Here is a 22956-nt window from a genome sequence, read left to right as displayed (position 1 = left end):
TTAAATATTTGGAAAAGACAACTCAAATGACAACTCAAGAGCAATCAGAAATGATCTGGGTCTGTTGATTATGCTAATTGCCAAGCTGTAATTTAACAACTTCACATTCAATTAAAGTTCTTCTGTTCAGAGTACTGGATTTATCAGAATGGCACTTCTGTAGCTGATAGACTCTAATCTTAAGCTTGTCTAATCTAAGCTTATGCTTTCAAATGATTAGATGTTACTCAGATCTCAAAATAAAGCATACCCAATGATCTAATGAGGATTTAGGACTTAGTTCAAGGTAACCCTATGAGAATGATTCTATTTGCCTAGCAATTCAGCTAGAAAAGATTGCTTAGTTTCATGTGGATATTTGAAGGATGGTTAAAACAAATCAATTTAACCATCTTTCAAAAATCCACATGAAATTATGCAATGCATAAACATCAAAGGTGAGGAAAAGTGAGAAGAAGATAATACATTTATTATTCTTGATCAGCATATCCGAGTCTATATACAATAGCAGTACAGGAAGTCCTTGACGTATGACCACAATTGAGCCCAAAATTTATTTTGCTAAGTGAGACATTTGTTAAGTGAGCTTTGCCCCATTCTATGACCTTTCTTGCCACAGTTGTTAAGTGAATCTTTGCAGGTGTTAAGTGAGTGACACGGTTGTTAAGTGAATCTGGCTTCCCCATGGACTTTGATGGTCAGAAGGTCGCAAAAGGTGATCACATGACCCCGGGACACTGCAACGGTTGTAAATATGAGTCAGTTGCCAAGTGTCTGAATTTTGATCACGTGACCACGGGGATTCTGCAATGGTCCTAAGTGTGAAAAATGGTCGTAAGTTACTTCTTTCAGTGCCATTGTAATTTCAAGCAGTCACCAAATGAATGGTTGTAAGTGGAGCAATACCTGTAAAGCCTTTTGTGACTTCTATTCTAGTTACCTGTCAACTCCAGATATAATCTGCCCTTCTCCACATCTGGATCAATACGTTTTCTATACTTCCACCTTCCTGAAACTAAAGTGGTGAACTATAGAAAACATGCCTGTTTGAGCTACTTTAATAGAAGAAGGGGACGACAGAGAATGAGGTGGCTGGATGGAGTCACTGAAGCAGGAGGTGTGAGCTTAAATGGACTCCAGAAGATGGTAGAGGACAGGAAGGCCTGGAGGAACGTTGTCCATGGGGTCGCGGACATGACTTGGTCGAACCTATAATTTCTAGGGGATGGCCCAGGGAGCAACTAGATGTTAGCTGAGAAGAAGATGGAAGAATTTTCAGCAGTTTTCAAGGCTACTGCTTGAAATGCTCTTTTCCTTCATTTGGACTGGTCACTGAAAAGAATCGCTGATGCTTCTCCAATTGGATAAGATCCAAATACTTTCTGCCCAGGGAAATCCTAAATCATTTTTCACTTATCTAGAGCAGGGCTTTTCAACCTTTTCACCCAATGTACCACTTTTAGGATATGGCAATATCTGAGTACCACCAGTCGCCTAGCAAGGTATCAAAAACTTGATGACAAAAAAAAAAGGACTGTTCGAAGTTACAATGGCACTGAAAAAAGTCCCCCCCCCAAGCCACAGCCGAGCAAGACACCTGTCTGTCCGCCCGGCGGCGCTCTTCCTCCTGTCCGAGGTTTCCATTGTTGTGAGCATTTCTGTTGAGGATTGGCAGTAGGGGTGGGGTGGGGAGTGCTTGGTTTTTATTCCTCCTGTCTGCTGGGTGGTTGCAGCAGGTTTTGATCACTTCACATGACCCTGGGACACTGTGACCGTCATAAATATGAATCAGTTGCCAAGCATCTGAATGCAAATCACAAGACGCTGGAAATGCTGCAACATTCCAGCTGATCGACGCTACTTCTGGGCTCAGCAGAAGCGCCAGGATCAGCACCGAGATCCAGCTGGAGCCTGGTGCTCATCCTGGCACTTCCACTGAGCCCTGACAGCCCCGAAGAAGCATTGATCCTAGGGCTTCCGCTGAGCCCTGACAGCCCTGCAGCTCCAGCCGTGTCTCGCTCAGGCTTGTGCAGTGCTGCCACCGATTCAGCTCATTCCCCTCCCCTGCTACCACTTTTCTAGGATGGCCGGACATGACTTCGCAACCAACAACAACAAAAACAACAACCACCCTACTTTGGACACATTATGCAAAGACCAAGGTCTCTGGAGAAACCTCTAATGCTGGGAAAGATGAAGGAAAGAGAACAGGACCACCAGCAGCAAGGTGGATGGCTCGAGTTACAGTAATAATAAACCCACGGTTGGGAGACCTGAAAGAGGAGGCGAGGGACAGATGGTCTTGGAGAAAATCTATCCATGAGGTCGGTAAGAGTTGACACTGACTTGATGGCACGCAATCAACCACCATCTTAAATCATTTACCCTTTCAGGTAAGAATGACTCCATCTCTGTTCAGGAGAGAACTCAATTCTCATTTATTTGGCTTTTGGATGATGATCATCATCATCATAAAGTTGGAAGGGACCTTGAAGGTCATCTAGTCCAACCCCCTGCTCAGGCAGAAAACCCAATACCAGGGGTCTTCAAACTTGGCCCTTTTATAACTTGAGAACTTCAACTCCCAGAATTCCCCATCCAGGCACACTGGCAAAGGAATTTTGGGAGTTGAAGTCCACAAATCATAAAAGGGCCAAGTTTGAAGACCCCTGGCCTATACCATTTCAGACAAATGGCTGTCCAATCTTTTCTTAAAGATTTCCAGTACTGGAGCATTCACAGTTTCTGGAGGCAGGTAGTTCCACTGATTAACTGTTCTAACTGTCAGGAAGTTTCTCCTTAGTTCTAGTTGCTCCTCTCTTTGATTAGTTTCCATCCACGGATCTTAACTTACTGGAGGCAGCTGTTGCTATATTTTTATTGCTTGGGTTTCAGTATTTATTGCAATTGAACACGTTAAGTTTTAGTTAGTTTTAATTGGTGTCATAATGGCTTTGGAAAAGCATGGGAACAATGTAAATTAATAACATAAATAAATGCCTGATCACTTTTAGCTGCCTTTTTCCATACATTTATTCCTCCTAGGTTGTTTTGTAATATAGAACAATAAAATGTGCACACAACATTCAGAAAAAGGGGATACTCAACTAGAAATAATGGTACTTTTTCTTTTCCTTTTTATTCTTTTCCAAGTCTCTCAGAAGTGAGCTAATGTTTTAAATGACCTTTCTCCTTTCTCCTGCAATGAAAATCTAACTTCCCTTGATCTCTTTCCATCCAATCAGCAAACATTCAAACTATGGAATATTTATTCCAATCTTCATCTGCATTAATTCATACTAAATCCATTTTGGGAGATTTAAAAGAATTCTTTTGGAGCTCTCTACTCTGAAGATTCTACCATCTGAATTAGAATGAAGAATGGACTGAAGGAAGAAGAACACTTAATTCTCTTTAAAGAAATAAAAATCTTTAGCTACAATTGTCTCGGTCTAAACAATTACTTTTTCATGTTTCCAGACATTGTTGATTCAATTTAGCAGAGATAATTTTCAGATCACTGAGAAATTGTTTATTCCAAAAATGCAGTTATCTCAAAAGTCAAAAGGCTCCTAGGCTGCCTCAAAGCAGTTACAGAATTGCAATTAAAAAAAACAAGCAAAAAAATCATTCCTTTTCATTGGCTCCTTCCTAATATGTTAGTAGCTGTTGTAATTAAAGCAATTGTCCTCAACACACTTTAGATACAGCTTGCTTAGCTCTCGTACAGATGGAAAATACCAATATTCAATTTATACTGGGTAATGGTACGAAATCCAAGCTGAGTCTGTGGGCAAGCAGCAAAGGAGCAAGTAAATGAAACTTATAAAAGATAAGCATATGCTTTTTTTAAAGGATAATTAAATAAAATCCAACCTTTTGCTGGTGAGAATTGCTGAGGCATATGAGGATCGGAACAAAGCTCCAATGGAAATTGCAGCTGTTCTTCATTGTCTGTGGAAGCTTGAAATAATAAAGTGGTAGATAAATATTGGTTTTTCCATTAAAATGCAGATGTCCTGAAATCATGGCATCCACAATGGCAAAGAATTAATGTGTACAATCTCAAATGTTTTTTTTTACCTCTTTGTAGGTTTTTTTCTGCAGTTTTAGCTGTTTGCAAAGCCTGGTATTTGTCAAAGGTTATTGCAACAGCCGTAACAGTGACCTGCAATTACAAATATTTGACTGTCAGTTGTTTATTTTATTTATATATTCCACTTTCATTTTAACTTAAAAATATACATGTGCATACACCAACACACACTCACATGGGATATATATACATGCGCACACATACAACATTTTTGCATACGTGAGCTATATCCCATGCAGTGTCACAATTTTACAATGAAAACATTAATATTCATAATTTGTCTATGAAGATTCTCAATAATCCAGGTCATGGTTGCCATAAAGGTGCTTTTTCAAAATAGGAAGGCAACTAAAATGTTTTCAAAAAGGAAATCAAAACCAAGAAAGTCTAGCTGCCTTTTGGAAAAAGCACCTGTGGGACATTCATACTCTTGTCTCTGATCGTTTCTTCAGATTTAAATCAGAAATCACTATGAGGCTAGGTAGGTTTCCCCAATACAGACCCAAGTTGACCAATGTTACTTTCACAACAGTCCTGTCCTGATTCAGGATAATGTAAACCAGTGATGGCGAACCTTTTAGAGATCGAGTGCCCAAACGGCAACCCAAACCCCACTTATGTATCATCGGGTGCCGAGTGGGTGTGGCCCATTGGGTGGGTGTGGCTGCGGTGGGAACGGCAGACTGGGTGGGACTAAAACGTTCAATCCATCAATTCCAACTTTGCAAGATCTTTTTCCCCCCCCCGCGAGAAGTTGAAATTGATTGATTGATTGAACCTTTTTTTTTTTTTTTGCACAGGGTGGCAGAGGTCTAAAGCGAAAAGGTTTTCTAAAACCCAGCTGAAAATCTAGTACTGGGGCGACGGCCTGCATGGCCACAGAGAGGGTTCTGCGTGTCACCTGTGGCACGCGTGCCATAAGTTTGCCACCATGGATGTGCCATAAGTTTGCCACCTTGAGGACCACTCGGAGGCTCCAGCTGGTGCAGAATGCGGCCGCGCGAGTTGTGATGGGGGTTTCCCGATACTCCCATGTAACACCTCTACTCCGCGAGCTGCATTGGCTTCCGGTGGCCCTCCGGGTGAGATTCAAGGTGCTGGTGATGACCTATAAAGCCCTGAATGGCTTGGGTCCGGGATATCTGAGGGAACACCTGTTGCCGGCATCAAGCTCCCTTCGTCCAGTGCGCTCCCACAGGGAGGGTCTCCTCAGGGTGCCGCCGATAAAGGACTGTTGGCGGATAACACCCAGGGGGAGGGCCTTCTCTGTGGGTGCACCTGCCCTCTGGAACCAGCTGCCCGTGGAGCTTAGGACTGCCCCCGACCTTCGCACATTTCGCCGGGACCTGAAGACCTGGCTCTTTGAGCTCTCCGACCCAGGCTGAGAATTTTTAACTGGGGTTTTTATTTTTTAGGGATAATTTAATCTTTTTAAATTTGTTTTTAACTTTTGTACTGGTTGTTTTAAATACCCTGTAAACCGCCCTGAGTCCTTCGGGAAAGGGCGGTAAATAAATCTAATAAAATAAATAAATAAATAAACACTACAGAATGCAAAGAGAGATAAGAACTGGCTTACCTGAATTAATTCATCTTCTGGAAGAGCAACAGTAAAATTGACGTGGCACAGGCAACAAGGGATCATCGAGCGGAGCTTAAAATAAAGGCTCTGTGAAATATAAGAAATGACTAATAACTTCCGTCTTCTTTTGAGGCCACTGGTAACATTTACAAATTTAAGAAGCCATAGAAGCGAGATGACTCTCGGTCAGAAAATTCTATTCAATCAACGGGCATCAGGATGACTTGGTCAGTCATAGACTAGTGAGAATGGCAAGTTAGCAAAGTTAGAAGCCTCCAAACTGTATTCTGCATACATTGTTTTGCTGTTTTCTTTGAAGTTTCTAAATGCGCGGTTAGCTGCCCAGAATGATGAGAATGAGATGGATGACTACAGAGCAAATGCATAAAAAACCAATACAAACCCATTTCTTTGAACCTTCAGATTTCTGCTCAATAAAGCCTTTTACAAAAAAAGATAAATGGAAGTAGCTAAAATTGGTGTCTTGGATCTAAAATGCAAATTTGCTCATGTGTAAAATATACGTGTGTGTATATTTACATGTATGTGCGTGTGTGTGTGTGTGTGTATGGATGTGCATGTATGTATATACAGTAGTGGCCAAAACTGTGGAAACCTTTTGAGAAAAGTGTACATTTGAGGTTTGATGGCTAACAACACCACTTTTTTTGGAGTAAGGTAAAGGTAAAGGTTCCCCCGCACATGCGTGCTAGTCGTTTCCGACTCTAGGGGCCGGTGCTCATCTCCGTTTCAAAGCCAAAGAGCCAGTGCTTGTCCGAGGACGTCTCTGTGGTCATGTGGCCGGCATGACTAGACACCAAAGGCGCACGGAACGCTGTTACCTTCCCACCGTAGTGGTCCCTATTTTTCTACTTGCATTTTTACGTGCTTTTGAACTGCTAGGTTGGCAGAAGCTGGGACGAGTAACAGCTGCTCACTCTGTTACGCTGCACTCGGGATTCGACCTGCCAAACTGCCGACCTTCTGATCGACAAGCTCAGCATCCTAACCCACTGAGCCACTGCGTCTTTGGAGTAGTACCATAAAATTATATGTATACACACACACACACACCTTTTGAGAGGGCATCAGATATATTTTTTTTAAATGTGCCAGTGCATTCAAAGAAAAAAGTGACAATAAAGGTTATTTTACCCCTTAACAACCGCTAAAATGTCAGGCACTAATTTCACTGCTTCAATTCACTTGCTAAAAAATTGGATGAAAATCCACTGCTGGCTTTGCCGTTAAATCCACTGCTGGCTTTGCCGTTCAGGGACCTCACCGCAACCCACATGGCTTTCAGGGCCATCCAACTGTTCCTTTTTAGAAATGTATCCTCTGGATGTGAGCAAGTTGCCCAGTCAACACAAGCATTCCTTCTGCCCAGCTGCCCATGTCACCTTTTGCCTTTGTGGGTGGCTTTGAGTCATTGCTGCCTTCCTGGAAACTGCCTGGACTACAGATAGTCCTTCCTGCGCTCCCACAGAGAGGGCCTCCTCAGGGTGCCACCGGTCAAAGAATGTCGACTGGTGGACCCCAGGGGGAGGGCGTTCTCTGTGGGCGCGCCGGATTTATGGAACCATCTTCTGGTTGAGCTCCGGATGGTGCCTGACCTCCGCTCCTTCCGGCGCGATCTAAAGACCTACCTGTTCGAACAAGCCGGCCTGGCCTGATGGGTGATGGGTTTGGGTTTTATTGCTTTTTATGTATTTTAACTTATTGTTATAGTACTTGGGCATCTTGTTAATCTCTTTTAATTTTTGTATTCTTGTCTTTTAACATGTATTGCCCTGTTCACCGCCCTGAGTCCTTTGGGAGAAGGGCGGTATACAAATAAAATTATTATTATTATTATTCCTTCACAACCATTGATTTAGCAACCTTCAAAGTTATAACAGTCACAGGATATAAATTTGGGCACTTGGCATGTAGTTACAATAGTTTGCAATGTCCTGGGAGCATGTGATCACCATTTGCAACCTTTTCTAGCTTGGAGCCTTAACCCCTCCACATCAAGCTGGCTCTCTGTTCATTTCATCATCTCCCCAAACTTCCAGGTTTATTAAATAACAACATTCTCTTAAAAAATGTTCCGGTTGCCAGGAACGACAGTTCTAGTTGCACAGTCCCTTCTTATAACTTCTGAAGAATGTTCTTCATAATAAACTTTCAAATCATGTTATGAGTGGAAAGATGTCAACCAGAGTTTGGAGCTGATTCATCTATCTACCCATCCATCCATCCATCCATCCATCCATCCATCCATCCATCCATCTATCTATCTATCTATCTATCTATCTATCTATCTATCTATCTATCTATCTATCTATCTATCATCTATCTGTGTGTGGATTAATATAAAAAATGCAAGTGGGTAGTTGAGTAGTTGCAAGTATGAAGGATAATTTGATGATACCTGTATGGTTAACACATTGTTGACCCCCAGTGTTTATACCAATGCTCAACACACTATGAAAAGTGGAAAATATTGCTTTCATTTCCTTATAACCTACTCCTAAAGTGCTTTTTTAAAAAAAAACTGCTCCCAACACATGAACCCAGATTTGTTATACGTAGTTGATCGGTTGAACATGTATAGATCTTTCATAATACATACCCTAAACAGAGAGGTTAGAGAAAATGCTGTCCCCATGAAAAAAATGACCCAATTGATGACATTGATTATGCAGCTGGAAAAATTCACAGCTAACCAAATGGAACTTGAATATGCTTCAACTCCAAATGTATGCAAATGAAAGGTCCCTGGTGTCTGCTTGAGAAGTGTGACACCTACTTGTTTTTTATACAGCTGTACAATAACTAATTTCAGAAAGGAAATCCACAAGATTTTAAAGAAAATAAAGATCACTGACATGTATTATTTTATCATATCCAAAGCCATTTCAGATAGCAAATCTTATCTGATTTTCAGCCAGAGCACTAATCAGTACTATGAACACTGTATCTGTTGAATACATCCTTTTGATTTGGATTTACTTCAGATTAGAAAGTAATTTACAAATGTTCTGGGGTGTATAAATAAATAATAATAATAATAATAATAAGTTGGAAGGGACCTTGGAGGTCATCTAGTCCAACCCCCTACTCAGGCAGGAAACCCTATACCATTTCAGACAAATGGCTGGCCAGTCTCTTCTTAAAAACTTCCAGTGTTGGAGCATTCAACACTTCTGGAGGCAGGTTGTTCCACTGATTAATTGTTCTAACTGTCAGGAAGTTTCTCCTTAGTTCTAGGTTGCTTCTTTCCTTGACTAGTTTCCATCCGTTGCTTCTTGTCTTGCTTTTCAGGTGCTTTGGAGAATAGCTTGACTCCCTCTTCTTTGGGGCAGCCCCTGAGATATTGGAACGCTGCTCTCATATCACCCCTCACCCTTCTCTTCATTAAACTACACATACCCAATTCCAGCAACCGTTCCCTGTATGTTTTAGCCTCCAGTCCCCCAATCATCTTTGTAGCTCTTCTCTGTACTCTTTCTAGTCTTGACACCTTTTTTACATCGTGGTGACCAAAACTGGATGCAGTATTCCAGGTGTGGCCTTACCAAAGCATTTTAAAGTGGTATTAGTACTTCACTTGATCTTGATTCTATCCCTCTGTTAATGCAGCCTAGCACTGTGTTGGCTTTTTTGGCAGCTGCAGCACACTGCTGGCTCATATTGAAGTGATTGTCCACTAGGACTCCGAGATCCCTCTCACAGTTACTACTATTGAGCAAGGTACCACCTATATTATACCTGTGCATTTGATTTTTCCTGCCTAAATGTAGAACCTTACTTTTTTCACCATTGAATTTCATTTTGTTAGATAGCGCCCAGTGTTCGAGTCTGTCCAGATCCTCTTGTATCTTAAGCCTATCTTCTGGAGTATTGGCTATTCCTGCCAGCTTGGTGTCGTCTGCACATTTGATGAGTTCCCTATCTATCCCCTCATCCAAATCGTTGATGAAGATGTTGAAGAGCACTGTGCCCAGAATAGAGCCCTCTTTTAGGGATGTAAATTGGAAGAAACTATCCAGTACAATACAATGTTTTAGAATAGATTTTCATTTGATATATTAGTCCTAAAATTTTGGTTTTCCCAAGATTCTTGAAAAATGGGTCTTTGTGATACACAAAACCTAGGATGGGTGACTGTAATATAGTTTGGATTCTACAGTTCTATAACTGTGGTTTTAACTTTTTACCATGAATATTTTTTATGTTTTGGTTTTATTTTGGTCACTGACCAAAAAAAACACAAAAAAACCCCAAACCCAAATGAAAGAGTCACAATTGATTAGAATAAAGCTAACTATAAAATCATACAACAGTATGAGTAAAATTGTAAGTTAAAGGATTTGCAGCGTAAAAATTACTATGAATAGCCACAAGTCTTGCAGCATGTAAAGAATTGCCAAAAATAGTAAATCTAATAAATATGTGGCCATTGACCATGGATAGTCTGCAAAGGTTAGCTCATGTTCTTTGGGAAGATGGGAAGATAATGCAGTAATAATAATAAAAAATCATTTGATTATTATTTTACACAGGATATTTGATGTCATCTATGTAACAGTAATTTATTTAACAGTCATCTGTTTAACAGTAATTTATAACTTACACCAGAAAAGCAAGCAAACACACCTAAAGCAAAGGACTGATTAAACACATAGTTCAAAGAACTAGATTAATTCTCTTACTTTTAGTAGATTCTCACAGAGGTCATTAAAGGTCTTGTTGAGAGTTTGGTTTGTGAGGGTAACATTGCTAAGTCTGGAGACTCTTACAGACGTAAACATCTAAAGCAGGAAAACAAGATCATGAATTGCCATTTGTAAGTATAAATAATAGTCTTTATTACTGGCTGAATTACAACTGAGATTGAAAAAGGTATGAGACAAAAGAAAAATACAATATTAATAAAATAATATTCTAGGATCATTTAATGCCAACTACCGTATTTTCTGGCGTATAAGACGACTTTTTAACCCATGAAAATCTTCTCAAAAGTCAGGGGTCGTCTTATACGCCGGGTGCTGAAACTTTAGGGTCAGGGCTGGCTGGAAAACCTGGAGCGGATCTCCCATTTGGTCTGCGCAGGGAAAGCGGGACCAATTGGAGAAGAAGCTGCAGTCTGTGATTTTTTACAGGCTGGGGTCTGGGCGTCTTTCCTTCTACAGTTGAAGAGCAGCTGCAGTCTATCCCAACTTGAAAGGCAGGTGGGGAATGAAGCAGCCAGAGAAGCTGCTTAGCTCTAAGGACACATTTGACTCAGGAACTGGGCGGGCTGGCTGGAAAACCTGGAGTGGATCTCCCATTTGGTCTGCGCAGGGAAAACTTTAGAGTGAATTAGGAAAAGTTTAATCCACTTGCACTGTTTTATGTTTACATGTTTGATGACAAACAGCCTTATGTTTATAAGTGACAGTTTTCCTACTAAGTACCTGCATGTCATAAGCATTTGAATTAAAATTACCATATTAAAATCAAATCTGATGTTTTTATTTAATTTTTATTTGGTGTGAGTTGGAAGAGGGGTAGTCTTATACGGCGAATATAGCCCAAACCCTATAATTTAACAGGAAATGTAGGGGGTCGTCTTATACGCCCAGTCGTCTTATACGCCGGAAAATACGGTACGTAGATGAGATGGGATACATTTCATGCTAATGATTACAATCCTATGCAGAATGGAATGAATAATTTTTGCCAAAATAAATGAAAATAAATGGAGTGTTGTAGATTTACATTCATATAAGAGAAGAGGAAACAGAACTGGGAGCATAACCTGTGGATCAAATGTTAAGATTGGACATCTATTATAACAAAGCCTTATCGCAAGCTTTAAAAGGTAAAGGTAAAGGTTCCCCCGCACATGCGTGCTAGTCGTTTCCGACTCTAGGGGCCGGTGCTCATCTCCGTTTCAAAGCCGAAGAGCCAGCGCTTGTCCAAGGACGTCTCCGTGATCATGTGGCCGGCATGACTAGATGCCAAAGGCGCACGGAACGCTGTTACCTTCCCACCGTAGTGGTCCCTATTTTTCTACTTGCATTTTTACGTGCTTTCGAACTGCTAGGTTGGCAGAAGCTGGGACGAGTAACATGCGCTCACTCTGCTATGCGGCACTCGGGATTCGACCCGCCAAACTGCCAACCTTCTGATCGACAAGCTCAGCGTCCTAACCCACTGCGCTAATAATCTATAGAAGTAGTTCTTGACTAAGGACCACAATTAAGCCCCAAATTTTTGTTGCTAAGAGAGACATTTGTTCAGGGAGTTTTGTCCCGTTTTAGACTTTTCTTGTCACAGTTAAGTGAAACACACTGCAGTTATTAAATTAGTAACACGGTTGTTAAGGCAATCTGGCTTCCCCATTGACTTTGCTTGTCAGAAGGTCGGCAAAAGGGGTTCACATGATCCCAGGACACTGCAACCATCATAGACACAAGTCAGTTGCCAAAACATCCAAATTTTGATCACGTGACCGTGGGGATGCTGCAACGGTCGTAAGTGTGAAAACCAATCATAAGTCACTTTTTTCAGTGTTGTTGTAACTTTGAATTGTCCCTAAAGGAACAGTTGTTCCTTTACCAGCTGTGGATATGGAACTGGCACACACAGAGAAAACATTCTTAATTGTAGGGCCTCAGAGAAACCTGAGTGGACCTACACTACATTGTTTATGTGAAAAAAAAAACACAACCCAACATTTTTGATAATGCCGAAAACCAAAATCCAAACGAGTTAATATGAAGTGAAAGAAAAGCAGTTTTGCATACTTTATTTATTACTCTGAAAAAATTGATCTGTGCATATTAATACTCTTTTACCTGTATATCAGAAGTCCAGTTGTTTATTCCAGGCATAATTTCTGTGTTGCAGCTGTAAAAGCCTGACAAAGAAGAAATTCGGTTTTTTAAGTATTAAAAAAAGAAGACATAATGGTGTTCTTTCATTTGCTCAGGTTTCCAGCATAGCTGATTTACGAAGCCACTAGGTTTTCTATTTGCATTGTATTTTTTTATTTGAGAAAGATGCAATCTAGTAATATTCTAAAGAAATATGCATATATACTTAGGAATGAATGAATCAGTTCAATTTAGTTTGAATATAACATATTCTAGTATACCAAGGCATCAAAAGTGTTTATTAAATGCACAAATCTACAGTAAAGTGACATTCATTACATACAAGCAAAGAACCTTCCATGATTTTGTGCCTTGAGCTTGCAAATTATGTAGCTTTTCTAGTGATCTAGCAATAAATTGACATTTTTTTAATAAAATCAAATCCAAGAAACCTAAAAGTATGACCTCTTCTAATAGAAAAATAATTACATACTGTGAAAAGAGTATTGGCTATTGTCAAACCTTTGGGAGTATTTTAAAACATTATCAGAATTTTTTTTAAAAAATCAACTGTACCTGAGGGTGGAGGAATATCGGTCAACAAAGAGTGAACGTCTTCCATTGCGTCCGTATCATCAATCTGACAGGAAAAAAAAAATTAACTACATATATATAATAATTTGGTCTCTGAAATGTTCTTTATCAAAAGATATTCTGTGCAGAAAGCATATTTAATACACATACCGTATAAAGACATTATCAGTCAACACGAGGAGTCTAACCCATATATCCAGAGTTTTAAAATTAAAACACCCGGGGACTTGTTAACAGTTTTAAACATTTTACTATATGAAAATTAAATCTTCAGTATTGGCGAGTTAGTTGTCATTTATTTTTAAAACCTTTTTCAAACTTAAAATTACTGTCAGGCGCAAGGAACCAGGAACGACACCACGAGCCTCTCAGAGATGATACTTTATTGCAGGGGTGTCAAACTCAATTTCATTGAGGGCCGCATCAGCATTGCGGTTGTCCTCAGGGGGCCGGGTGGGTATGGCCAGGGTGGGCGTGGCCTACTGTGTGGGCGTGGCTAGAGTGCGTATGGCCTACTGGGTGGGCGTGGCCAGCTCTACATCGTTCGCATCAAGGGTGCCTATGGGGGCCTGGGCAGGAGTGGGGCAGATCTGAGGGTCTCTGGCGGAAGGAGGGTCTCTGGGCCAGGGCCAAGGCAGTGGGGGCCGTTCCCTCACTGTTTCCAAGGATGGCTTCGCGGGCCACATGAAACCACTTCGCGGGCCGGATCTGGCTCTCGGGCCTTGTGTTTGACATGTCTGCTTTATTGCTTCTCACCTATTTACAAGAATCTCACCAGACTAACCTCACTGTCTTCCAAACAACCAGGCAGGGGCTCCAAGGATTTCAGAAAAGGTCAAATCTCCGTTGCTTCCTTCCCATAGAATCATAGGGGTTGGAAGGACCATGGAGGTCTTCCTAGTTCAACCCCCTGCTCAAAGCAGGTGTCTTATACTATCTCGGCCAAATGGTTGTCCAGTCTATTTTTGAAAAACCCCACTGATGGCACATCCACAACTCCGGCAAGCCAAGCTATTCCACTGATTAATTGTTCTCACTTTGAAAAATTTCTCCTAACTTCTAGGTTGTATCTCTCTTTAACAAGCTTCCACCCATTATTTTTTGTCCTGCCTTCTGGTGAATAAGTCCTCTTCTCTGTGACAGCCCGATAGAAGACAGCTATCATGCCCCAGCCCGCCCCCCCACTAATTCTTCTGTTGATAGGCTAGACATTCCTAGCTCCCTTAGCCGTCATATGATTTAGCCTCCAGGCCCTTTATCGTCTTTGCCGCATTTCTCCGCACTCTTTCGAGGGTCTCAGCATTATTTCTGAATTATGATGACCAGAAATGGATATAGTACTCCAAGTGCAGGGATACCAAACTAGCCAGCCTCTTAACTTACCCCTACCCTAGTGGCAAGATTCCTCCACAGGTGCCGCTTATTTTCAAAAAGGCGAAGTGGCTTACAATAATTATTTTTATTATTATTACATTTTATTTTTCTTTATTTTTTTATTTTAATCCCATTTATATCCCGCCCTTCTCCGAAGACTCAGGGCGGCTTACAATTTAAGCACAAACCAATGTGCTTAGCAATAGCCTTCATTCTTTTTTTTTTTATTGAAAAGTTTTAAAATACAATTTTCCTTTAAAAAGCCCCCCTTCCCCCTCCCCCCTCCCCCCTACCTCTCCTCCTCCCCCCTCCCTCCTCCCCCCCTCCCCCCTCCCCCCCGACTTCCCAGAGCTAAATACAAGGTATATATATAAAAAGCAATCATAAACAATCATATACTAACAACTATAAATTCTAAAATCCATCACTCTCTCACTTATATAGGATAAAACAAACCTTAGCAATATTAAATATATATAAAAAAACTAAAATAGAAAAAGAAAAAAAAAAAGAAAACGAAAGAAGCCACGAGTTAAACTTAAGATTATGCAGGATACTCGTGAGAGAGGTGGCCTTAAATTGCCTAATTTTAAATTATATTATGAAGCTGCTGCATTAGTAGGAATAAGTGATTGGATTAATTTGACGCAACTGAGGTTAGTAAATCTTGAGGGCCATGATTTGTTGTTTGGCTGGCATGCATATTTGTTGTATGATAAGAAGTTAGACAACGTGTTTAGGGTGCATATTTTAAGACAGGCATTGCTGAGAGTTTGGAAGAAGTATAGACATAAGTTAAGTTGTAAGATACCATTGTGGGCAATTCCAAAACACGCAATAGAAAATATACATGCTGGCTTCAAACATGATGTGACTACCTACAAGGAGATTCTTAGTTTGGAAAGAAATGCTTGGTGTTTGAAATCATATAGCATCTTGCGAGAAGAGAAGGTTGTTCAAAACTGGTTTCAATATATTCAGTTACGGGCCAGGTGGAAAGAGGACCAGAAAAATGGATTTGCAATGACTGATGAAAATTTGATAAAGCAAATTAGAAATCAGGGACCAGCACATATCAAACGGATATATCTTGCATTGATAGAGATCGATTCAGAAACAGAGCTTGTTAAGGATTGTATGATAAAATGGGCCCAAAATATTCAGGAAGTTATTACAATGGATACTTGGGAAAAGATTTGGGTCAGGAACGTAAAATTTACTCAAGCTCAAAATTTAAGAGAGAACTTTTATAAAATGTTTTATAGATGGCATTTAGATCCTAAAAAGCTTGCAAGTATGTATCCGAAGTATCAGCCTAAATGTTGGAGGTGTGGTGATGAAGATGCAACTTATTTTCACATATGGTGGACATGTAAGAAGGTTAAAGCCTTTTGGATAAAAGTTTGGTGGAATATGCAGAAGATTTTTAAACAGAGGATAAAGTTTTGTCCGCAACTTTTCTTGTTGGGAATAATTGCAGACGCTACAGTTGTGGACACTAAGTTGATGTTGAACTTAATTACAGCGGCAAGACTTTTGATAGGCCAATATTGGAAGAAAGAGGAACTGCCGACCATAGAAGAGTGGATTTTGAAGGTTTCCGACCTGGCAGAGATGGCGAAGATTTCGGCCTATTTGAAAGATCACTCGCAAGAACGCTATATTATGGAATGGAGAAAATGGATAGAGTATATCCAGAACAAGTATAGGGTTAAAAAGTTTTATGTAGCATTGCAATAGCCTTCATTCTATGTATATGCCTGCTTATTAGGGCTTTCACACACACACCAAGCGGCATTATTATTGCTAAGCACATTGGTTTGTGCTTAAATTGTAAGCCGCCCTGAGTCTTCGGAGAAGGGCGGGATATAAATGGGATTAAAATAAATAAATAAAAAAAATTAAAAAAAATATTACAAAGTCAGCTTAATTGCCCCCAACAATCTGGGTCCTCATTTTACCTACCTCGGAAGGATGGAAGGCTGAGTCAACCTTGAGCCTGGTGGGATGCAAACCTGCACTAATTGCAGGCAGCTGGTGTTACTTAAGGAGGCATTAGCCCACTGCTCCACCAATGCCAGTAGATAGGACAACCATATACCTGATGAACTCCCAAAGTGGCAGACTGGTGCATTTAATATTTTGGTTGAATAAATCTGTCGTAGATTGCCTAGTATTCAGCATGCGGAGTATAGAATTTTGGATTCCTGTACTTTTTTTCATCTCTCTCTTTCTCTCTCTCCTCTCTTTCTCTCCCTTTCTTTCCCTTCTATCCCTGTTTTCTCTTCTTTCCTTTCTCTCCCTCTTTCTCTTCTTTTTCTCTTCTCTCTCTCTGTCTCACAGTCACATACACGAATTCAGACATGCTATCTGTACAACGCAAGAATATTTTCTTAATTATGAATGACATGGTTCTGTAACCAACAAAAATGACAGAATTTTGTCCTTGCCTTATCAGTCAGGCAGAAGACGAACTCTTCCGAAGGAGAACATACCTCCAACACAAAGGCGTCTTTCTTGCCATGAGAGAGATCCAATTCTGCAATGTCATCAGAGCTTTCAGACTGAGATCTTAGCAACCTGGTCCGGTGTCTCGGTTCTGGAATGGGAGAACCTATAATTTCTTCAGATGTCTCCTACGCAGAACAATAAGGCATTATGTAGGCATCTCACATTGAGTTAAGTCTCACAAAAGAGCTTTAAACATTTAAACTGCTACCAACAGAGTTTTCTTCCAACATGAATTAAAAAAAAAGAGAATGAGGGCTCTTAGCTCCTTCTGTGCTGACCAAAGTGAGTAACTCCCCCCCACACCTTTATTCCTCAACCTGTTTAGCTTTTGCAACCCCTTGCTCTCTCCTTATTTTCATAGGGTTCTGTCCCTTAAACATTAATTTTATATTTTCAAAAGTCAACTACGTTTAACATGAAATGTATTTCATTCGTCATACAGGCAGTCCTCGACTTACAACAGTTCATTTAGTGACCGAAGATACCACAGCACTGAAAATTAAGTGACTTACGAGCATTTTTCCACACGTATGACCATTGCAGCATCCCCGTGGTCTCGTGATTTACATTCGGATGCTTGACAACTGGTTCATATTTACAATGGTCCCAGTGTCCCGGGGTCATGTGATCCCCTTTTGGGACTTTTTGACAAGCAATGTCCATGGGGGAAGCCAGATCCACTTAACAACCGGGTTGCTAATTTAACAACTGCAGCCATTCATCTAACAAATGTTGCAAGAAAGGTTGTAAAGCAGGGCAAAACTCACTTAACAAATGTCCCACTTAGCAACATAGATTCTGGGCGCAATTGTGATCGTAAATCAAGGACTACCTGTATTTAAAGGGATAGGTCAGCGGTCTTCAAACTTGGCAACATTAAGACTTGTGGACTTCAACTCCCAGAATTCCTCAGCCAGCTGGCTGAGGAATTCTGGGAGTTGAAGTCCACAAGTCTTAACGTTGCCAAGTTTGAAGACCCTTGGCATAGATGTTTCTGCCTTATGAGAAGCATTTGACTTAAGATTGTGACAGTACTTATACAACATTGCTTACCGGAGGGTTAATCTCATACAGCTCTTTATTCCTGGCGATTGTGTCATTGATTTTCTTCTGCACATGAGATATATGCTGTTCATAAGTGGCGTCACTGGGAGTTTTTCCGGCAATCTGAATACCACCAGGAGTAGGTAAAGCAGCCAGATAAACCCCTGTAGCAGACTTTTAAAAAAGTATACCGGTAAGAAAATAGGGCATTGTGGGAACACAGTCTAAGTATTACACCTTCCTCATATACGTAGGTATAAAAATGTAAGGGTTTAAAATGTGCTGTTGACTGTATATCTGGATCAGAATTTCTCAAACTTAGCAACCTGAAGACGTGTGGTCTTCAACATATTTAGAAATTTCCAAGTAAAAACAAAACTAGATACAATTTCTTTTTCTATAATGATGTCTGCACATTTTAAAAACTCTTGAGATTGAGAAACATTGATTTAGACCAGGGGGTCTTCAAACTTGACAACTTTAAGACTCGCGGACTTCAACTCCCAGAATTCCTCAGCCAGCTCCAAACTTGGCAATTTTACGACTTGTGGACTTCAAGCTCCCAGAATTCCTCAGCTAACTGTGCTGTGCTGGCTGGGGAATTCTGGGAGTTGAAGTCCCACAGGTCTTAAAGTTGTCAAGGGTTTGGAGAACCCTGATCTAGATTATGCAGCCTAATAAATATGTGTGGATGGGATTGTGTAAGCAAGTCAGATTTTTCTTCAGAAAATAAACAAGTGGGAAATTCAGGTCAAAATGCAGATTAAAAGAAGAGTTAAGAAGCATCGAGGGATATGTCAGAGTGACAATGCAGCTTTTTCAAAGAGTTATAAACCTGAATATGCAGAAATCTTGGGAATTGCAGCTGAAGGATTACCTTTGTGTATTTTATGTCAAACACAAAAGGCACCATTAGATGCTGCAGATATAACCCTACAAAAATCAGTGAGGGATAACATCTGACCTCTAAAGAGATCTTCATTAGTAGCCTTTATTTTGTTAAAAAGGTAAAGGTAAAAGGTTCCCCCGCACATGCGTGCTAGTCGTTTCCGACTCTAGGGGCCGGTGCTCATCTCCGTTTCAAAGCCAAAGAGCCAGCGCTTGTCCGAGGACGTCTCCGTGGTCATGTGGCCGGCATGACTAGACGCCAAAGGCGCACAGAATGCTGTTACCTTCCCACCGGAGTGGTCCCTATTTTCCTACTTGCATTTTTACGTGCTTTCGAACTGCTAGGTTGGCAGAAGCTGGGACGAGTAACAGGCGCTCACTCTGTTATGCAGCACTCGGGATTCAACCCGCCAAACTGCCGACCTTCTGATCAACAAGCTCAGCGTCCTAACCCACTGAGCCACCGCAAACCTTTAAAGTGGACTGAAACACCAGAAAGTGGATTCCAGCTGCTGTTCATTAACTTTAGAATAGGTACTATTGTAAGACTTTCCATTTTGAAATCTTCATGGTTTATTTTAAAAAGCATAAGGCCTGTTTCTTCCTTACAACTTTTTTTAAATGACTAAACCACAGGTCTGCAACCTGCGGCTCCCAGTCCTCTGCCATGTGCAGTCCCCCCAAAAAAAAGTGGGACTAAAAAAGTTCAACCAATCAATTCAAATATGCAGGGTAGGTGCATATCTTGCCTTGGCTCCACTCTTCAGTCAAACCCTGTTCTGCGCATGTGCGCATGTACGTGCATGCGCACATATTATTTGCGGCTCCCAGTTTTTCCTTTTGTGAGGGAACCGGTTCCAAGTGGCTCTTTCACTGTTTCAGGTTGCTGACCCCTGGACTAAACCGACAAATCTTGACATTCTGGGTTTTTAAGACATGTAAAACCATCCTATTTTATTCAATGCTTAAGTATTTTTCCGGGATGCAAAACTGGAGGGAGATGACGCTAGAGCAGGGGTCTTCAAACTTGGCGCTTTTATGACTTGTGGACTTCAACTCCCAGAATTCCTCAGCCAGCGTGCCTGGCTGAGGAATTCTGGGAGTTGAAGTCCACAAGTCATAAAAGCGCCAAGTTTGAAGATCCCTGCGCTGGAGGAGTGGAAAACAATCAAAATCTTTAAAACACAAATGGAAAACTTACTGCCAGACCCATCAACATCGTTTCTCCCACCGTGATCTGTATTCGTAGGCCAAAGAGGGCGTTCATCCCTCTCAGCTTCAGCTTATTCATCAACTGAGTGTGCACTTCGTACTCCATAAATGGCAGCAGATTACTGATGCAGGTTGCGTTGGCTTCGGCTTGGGCTTTCTTTTTCAGCCGGCACAGCCTGTTGGAGAGTGAAACCATAAATTTCAAGGCACGTGGCCTTAAGGAATCATAGAGTCATAGGGCTAGACGGAACCTTGGAGGTCTTCTAGTTCAAACCCCATGCCCAAGGTGGGAATCTTTATACTATCCTGATTGTTCAGTCTTTTCTTGAAGACCTCCAGTGATGGAGCATCCACAACTGCAAGAGGCAAGCTGTTCCATTGGTTAATTGGGCAAGACATTCCACTGATTGTTCTGTCAGAAAATTTCTGATTTCTAGGTTGGCTCTCTCCTTCCATCAATTGCTTCTTGCTCTGCCCTGAAATGCTTTGGAGAATCAGTTGACCACTTCGTCTCTGGGGCAGCTCCTCAAATATTGGAATATTAGGCTGTTCGCTGTCAGAAAATTCCTCCTTAAGTTTCAGGCAAGATCTCCCTCTGATGAACTTCCACCCATTGTTTCTTGTCCTGCCCTCAGGTGCTTTGGAGAATAAATTGACCCCCTTCTTCCCTGTGACAGACCTTCAAGTATTGGAAGGCTGCGATCCTGTCTCCCCAAAACCTTCTCTTCATTAGGCTAAATATACCTCATTGCCTTAGATATTCATTGTATGATTTAGCATCCAGACCCCTTATTGTCTTCTGGATGATGCGTCCAGCCTGCGGGCCAGCACCCCTGCCCTAGGCTTTTTGTAGCATTTACACAGCGTGTTAGGAATATGTCTATTGCCTAACTGCTTGGGTTGGCAATATATAAACCAAGACTGTATGGTTGCAGTTAAAGCTGTAATGTATACCTTTAATAGTGAATGCACTGCGCTATATTTTCTGCTGATTGGTCAGCAATGTCCCTAATGGCCATAAGAGGGAGCTAGAGACACGGCTTCTCTCTCTCTGTTACAATTCATGTCACTCTGCTATTGATTACTGTTTGTCATGGTTTGTGGTTTGTTTTGCTACTGTATGCAGAACCTGAAGAACTGTGATTAACGTGTTTTGACTTACTGCCTGGTAAGACGACTCTGTAGTGGATAATCCTTGGACTGTTGCTATCGGCTATAATTTAAGCAGTGCTTTTTTTGTAAAAGAAAAAGGTGCCGGAACTGACACATGTCATACAACCCGCCTTGCCTACCCTACAAGGTTCCATCCAAAAAAGGTGCCGGAATTCCGTTCTGAGCGTTCTATGACAAAAAAAGCCCTGAATTTAAGTATCTGTGTATGACCTGGACTGTTTCTTGGACTGTGCTATTACTTTATCCTACAAGTAAACTCTTTACACAACTCAGTGTATCTGTGTGGTTGCTGTGCACAATTCATTACTCTCACAATCCTGTTTTTCCATGCAAACTCTTGTTTTTTTTTTTAAGAGTAGCTTTGCACATCCTTTTCAGAGTAAATGGCATTTTAAATAGAAAAGCCACAATGAACTGAATTGTTAGTCGGCAGAAGAGTGTGAACTTCTACTAAGAAGCACTGCCATATTCAGTGGGATCGCTTTCCTCCAAATCTACTTCGCTACTAAAGAGTGGGCCAGGAAGAGCAGATTGCTTATCTGTGCACAAAACATCTTCCCTGAAGTAGAGCCAGTTTGGTCTAGTGCAGGGGTCTTTAAACGTGGCCCTTTTATGACCACGTTGAACTAGGCACGCTAGTTGAGGAATTCTGGGAGTTGAAGTCCACAAGTCATAAAAGGGCCAAGTTTGAAGACCCCTGGTCTTGTGGTTAAGGCACCAGGCTAGAACCAGGGCGATTGTGAATTCTAGTCCTTCCTTAGCCATGAAAGCTGGCTGGCTGACTTTGCAGAATTCACCAGAGACTGTGAGTTCTGATCCTCTTGGCCATGAAGGCAGGCTGGCTGGCTGGCTGACTTTGAACCAATCACCAGGAGACTGTGAGTTCTAGTCCCACCTTAGGCATGAAAGCCGGCTGGGTGATCTTGGGCCAATCCCAGGAGACTGAATTCTAATCCCGTTTTAGGCATGAAACCTTGGGCCAATCACCAGAAGACTGTGAGTTCTAGTCTTGCCTTAGGAATTAAAGCCAGCTGGGCGACCTTGGACCAGTCACTCTCTCTCAGCCCAATTCACCTCACAGGGTTGTTGTTGTGGAGGAGGAGGAGGAAGGTGGATGTTTGTCACCTGGAGTTACTTGTAGAAATAATTAAAAGGCAGAATATAAGTACTAATATATCTACTATGAAAATATGTCTCTTCTTCCTGTATTCCTTCCTATGGAGTACCTGGCTTGGATGAGGCATCCTTTTCCAAATACTACTGCGTCCATAGGCAAGTCTATCGTCGTGAAAAGAACGTCGGGCACTTTCTGCTTCCTGCAGCTGCAGCAGAAAGCAAGGCGGGCCGGGAATGGCATGTTGAGCTCATCGTAGGGGATGTGGCAGAAGCCACAACCAAGAGGTAAGGATTCTTCTAGCCTAGGAGATAAAATGGCGAGCAGTCTAAAATTAAAATTCAGACACCGACTTTCTAAACAAGGTTGGTCACTTGAAATGGTGGTTCGCACACATATCAGCCTATACGTGGCTTATACCAGGGGTAGTCAACCTTGGCTCTTTTATGACTTGTGGACTTCAACTCCCAGAATTCCTGAGCCAGCATGGCTCAGCTTGGAAACCTCTCCCTTTCCC

At 41.4% G+C, this 22956-nt stretch overlaps 1 protein-coding gene across 10 annotated transcripts in view; it reads right to left on the bottom strand.

The window, feature by feature from the left end:
* C2CD5 (C2 calcium dependent domain containing 5) overlaps positions 1 to 22956 on the bottom strand; it is a 92651-nt gene that overhangs the window by 16272 nt on the left and 53423 nt on the right. For all 10 annotated transcript variants that reach the window (XM_083365286.1, XM_083365280.1, XM_083365287.1 and 7 more), the window contains 10 exons: positions 22552 to 22743; positions 20142 to 20328; positions 18062 to 18226; positions 16993 to 17133; positions 13106 to 13169; positions 12512 to 12573; positions 10382 to 10480; positions 5676 to 5765; positions 4084 to 4168; positions 3877 to 3963 (listed from right to left, as the gene is read on the bottom strand). In XM_083365286.1, the coding sequence (XP_083221412.1) occupies positions 3877 to 3963; positions 4084 to 4168; positions 5676 to 5765; positions 10382 to 10480; positions 12512 to 12573; positions 13106 to 13169; positions 16993 to 17133; positions 18062 to 18226; positions 20142 to 20328; positions 22552 to 22743 (1172 nt within the window). The remainder of the gene's footprint in view (positions 1 to 3876; positions 3964 to 4083; positions 4169 to 5675; positions 5766 to 10381; positions 10481 to 12511; positions 12574 to 13105; positions 13170 to 16992; positions 17134 to 18061; positions 18227 to 20141; positions 20329 to 22551; positions 22744 to 22956) is intronic.

Source organism: Vipera ursinii, assembly GCF_947247035.1.
Source record: "Vipera ursinii genome assembly, chromosome: 6".
In the NCBI taxonomy this organism is placed as follows: domain Eukaryota; kingdom Metazoa; phylum Chordata; class Lepidosauria; order Squamata; family Viperidae; genus Vipera; species Vipera ursinii.
The sequence above is the reverse complement of the archived record's forward strand: the minus strand, read 5'-3'. Positions and strand labels throughout refer to the sequence as shown.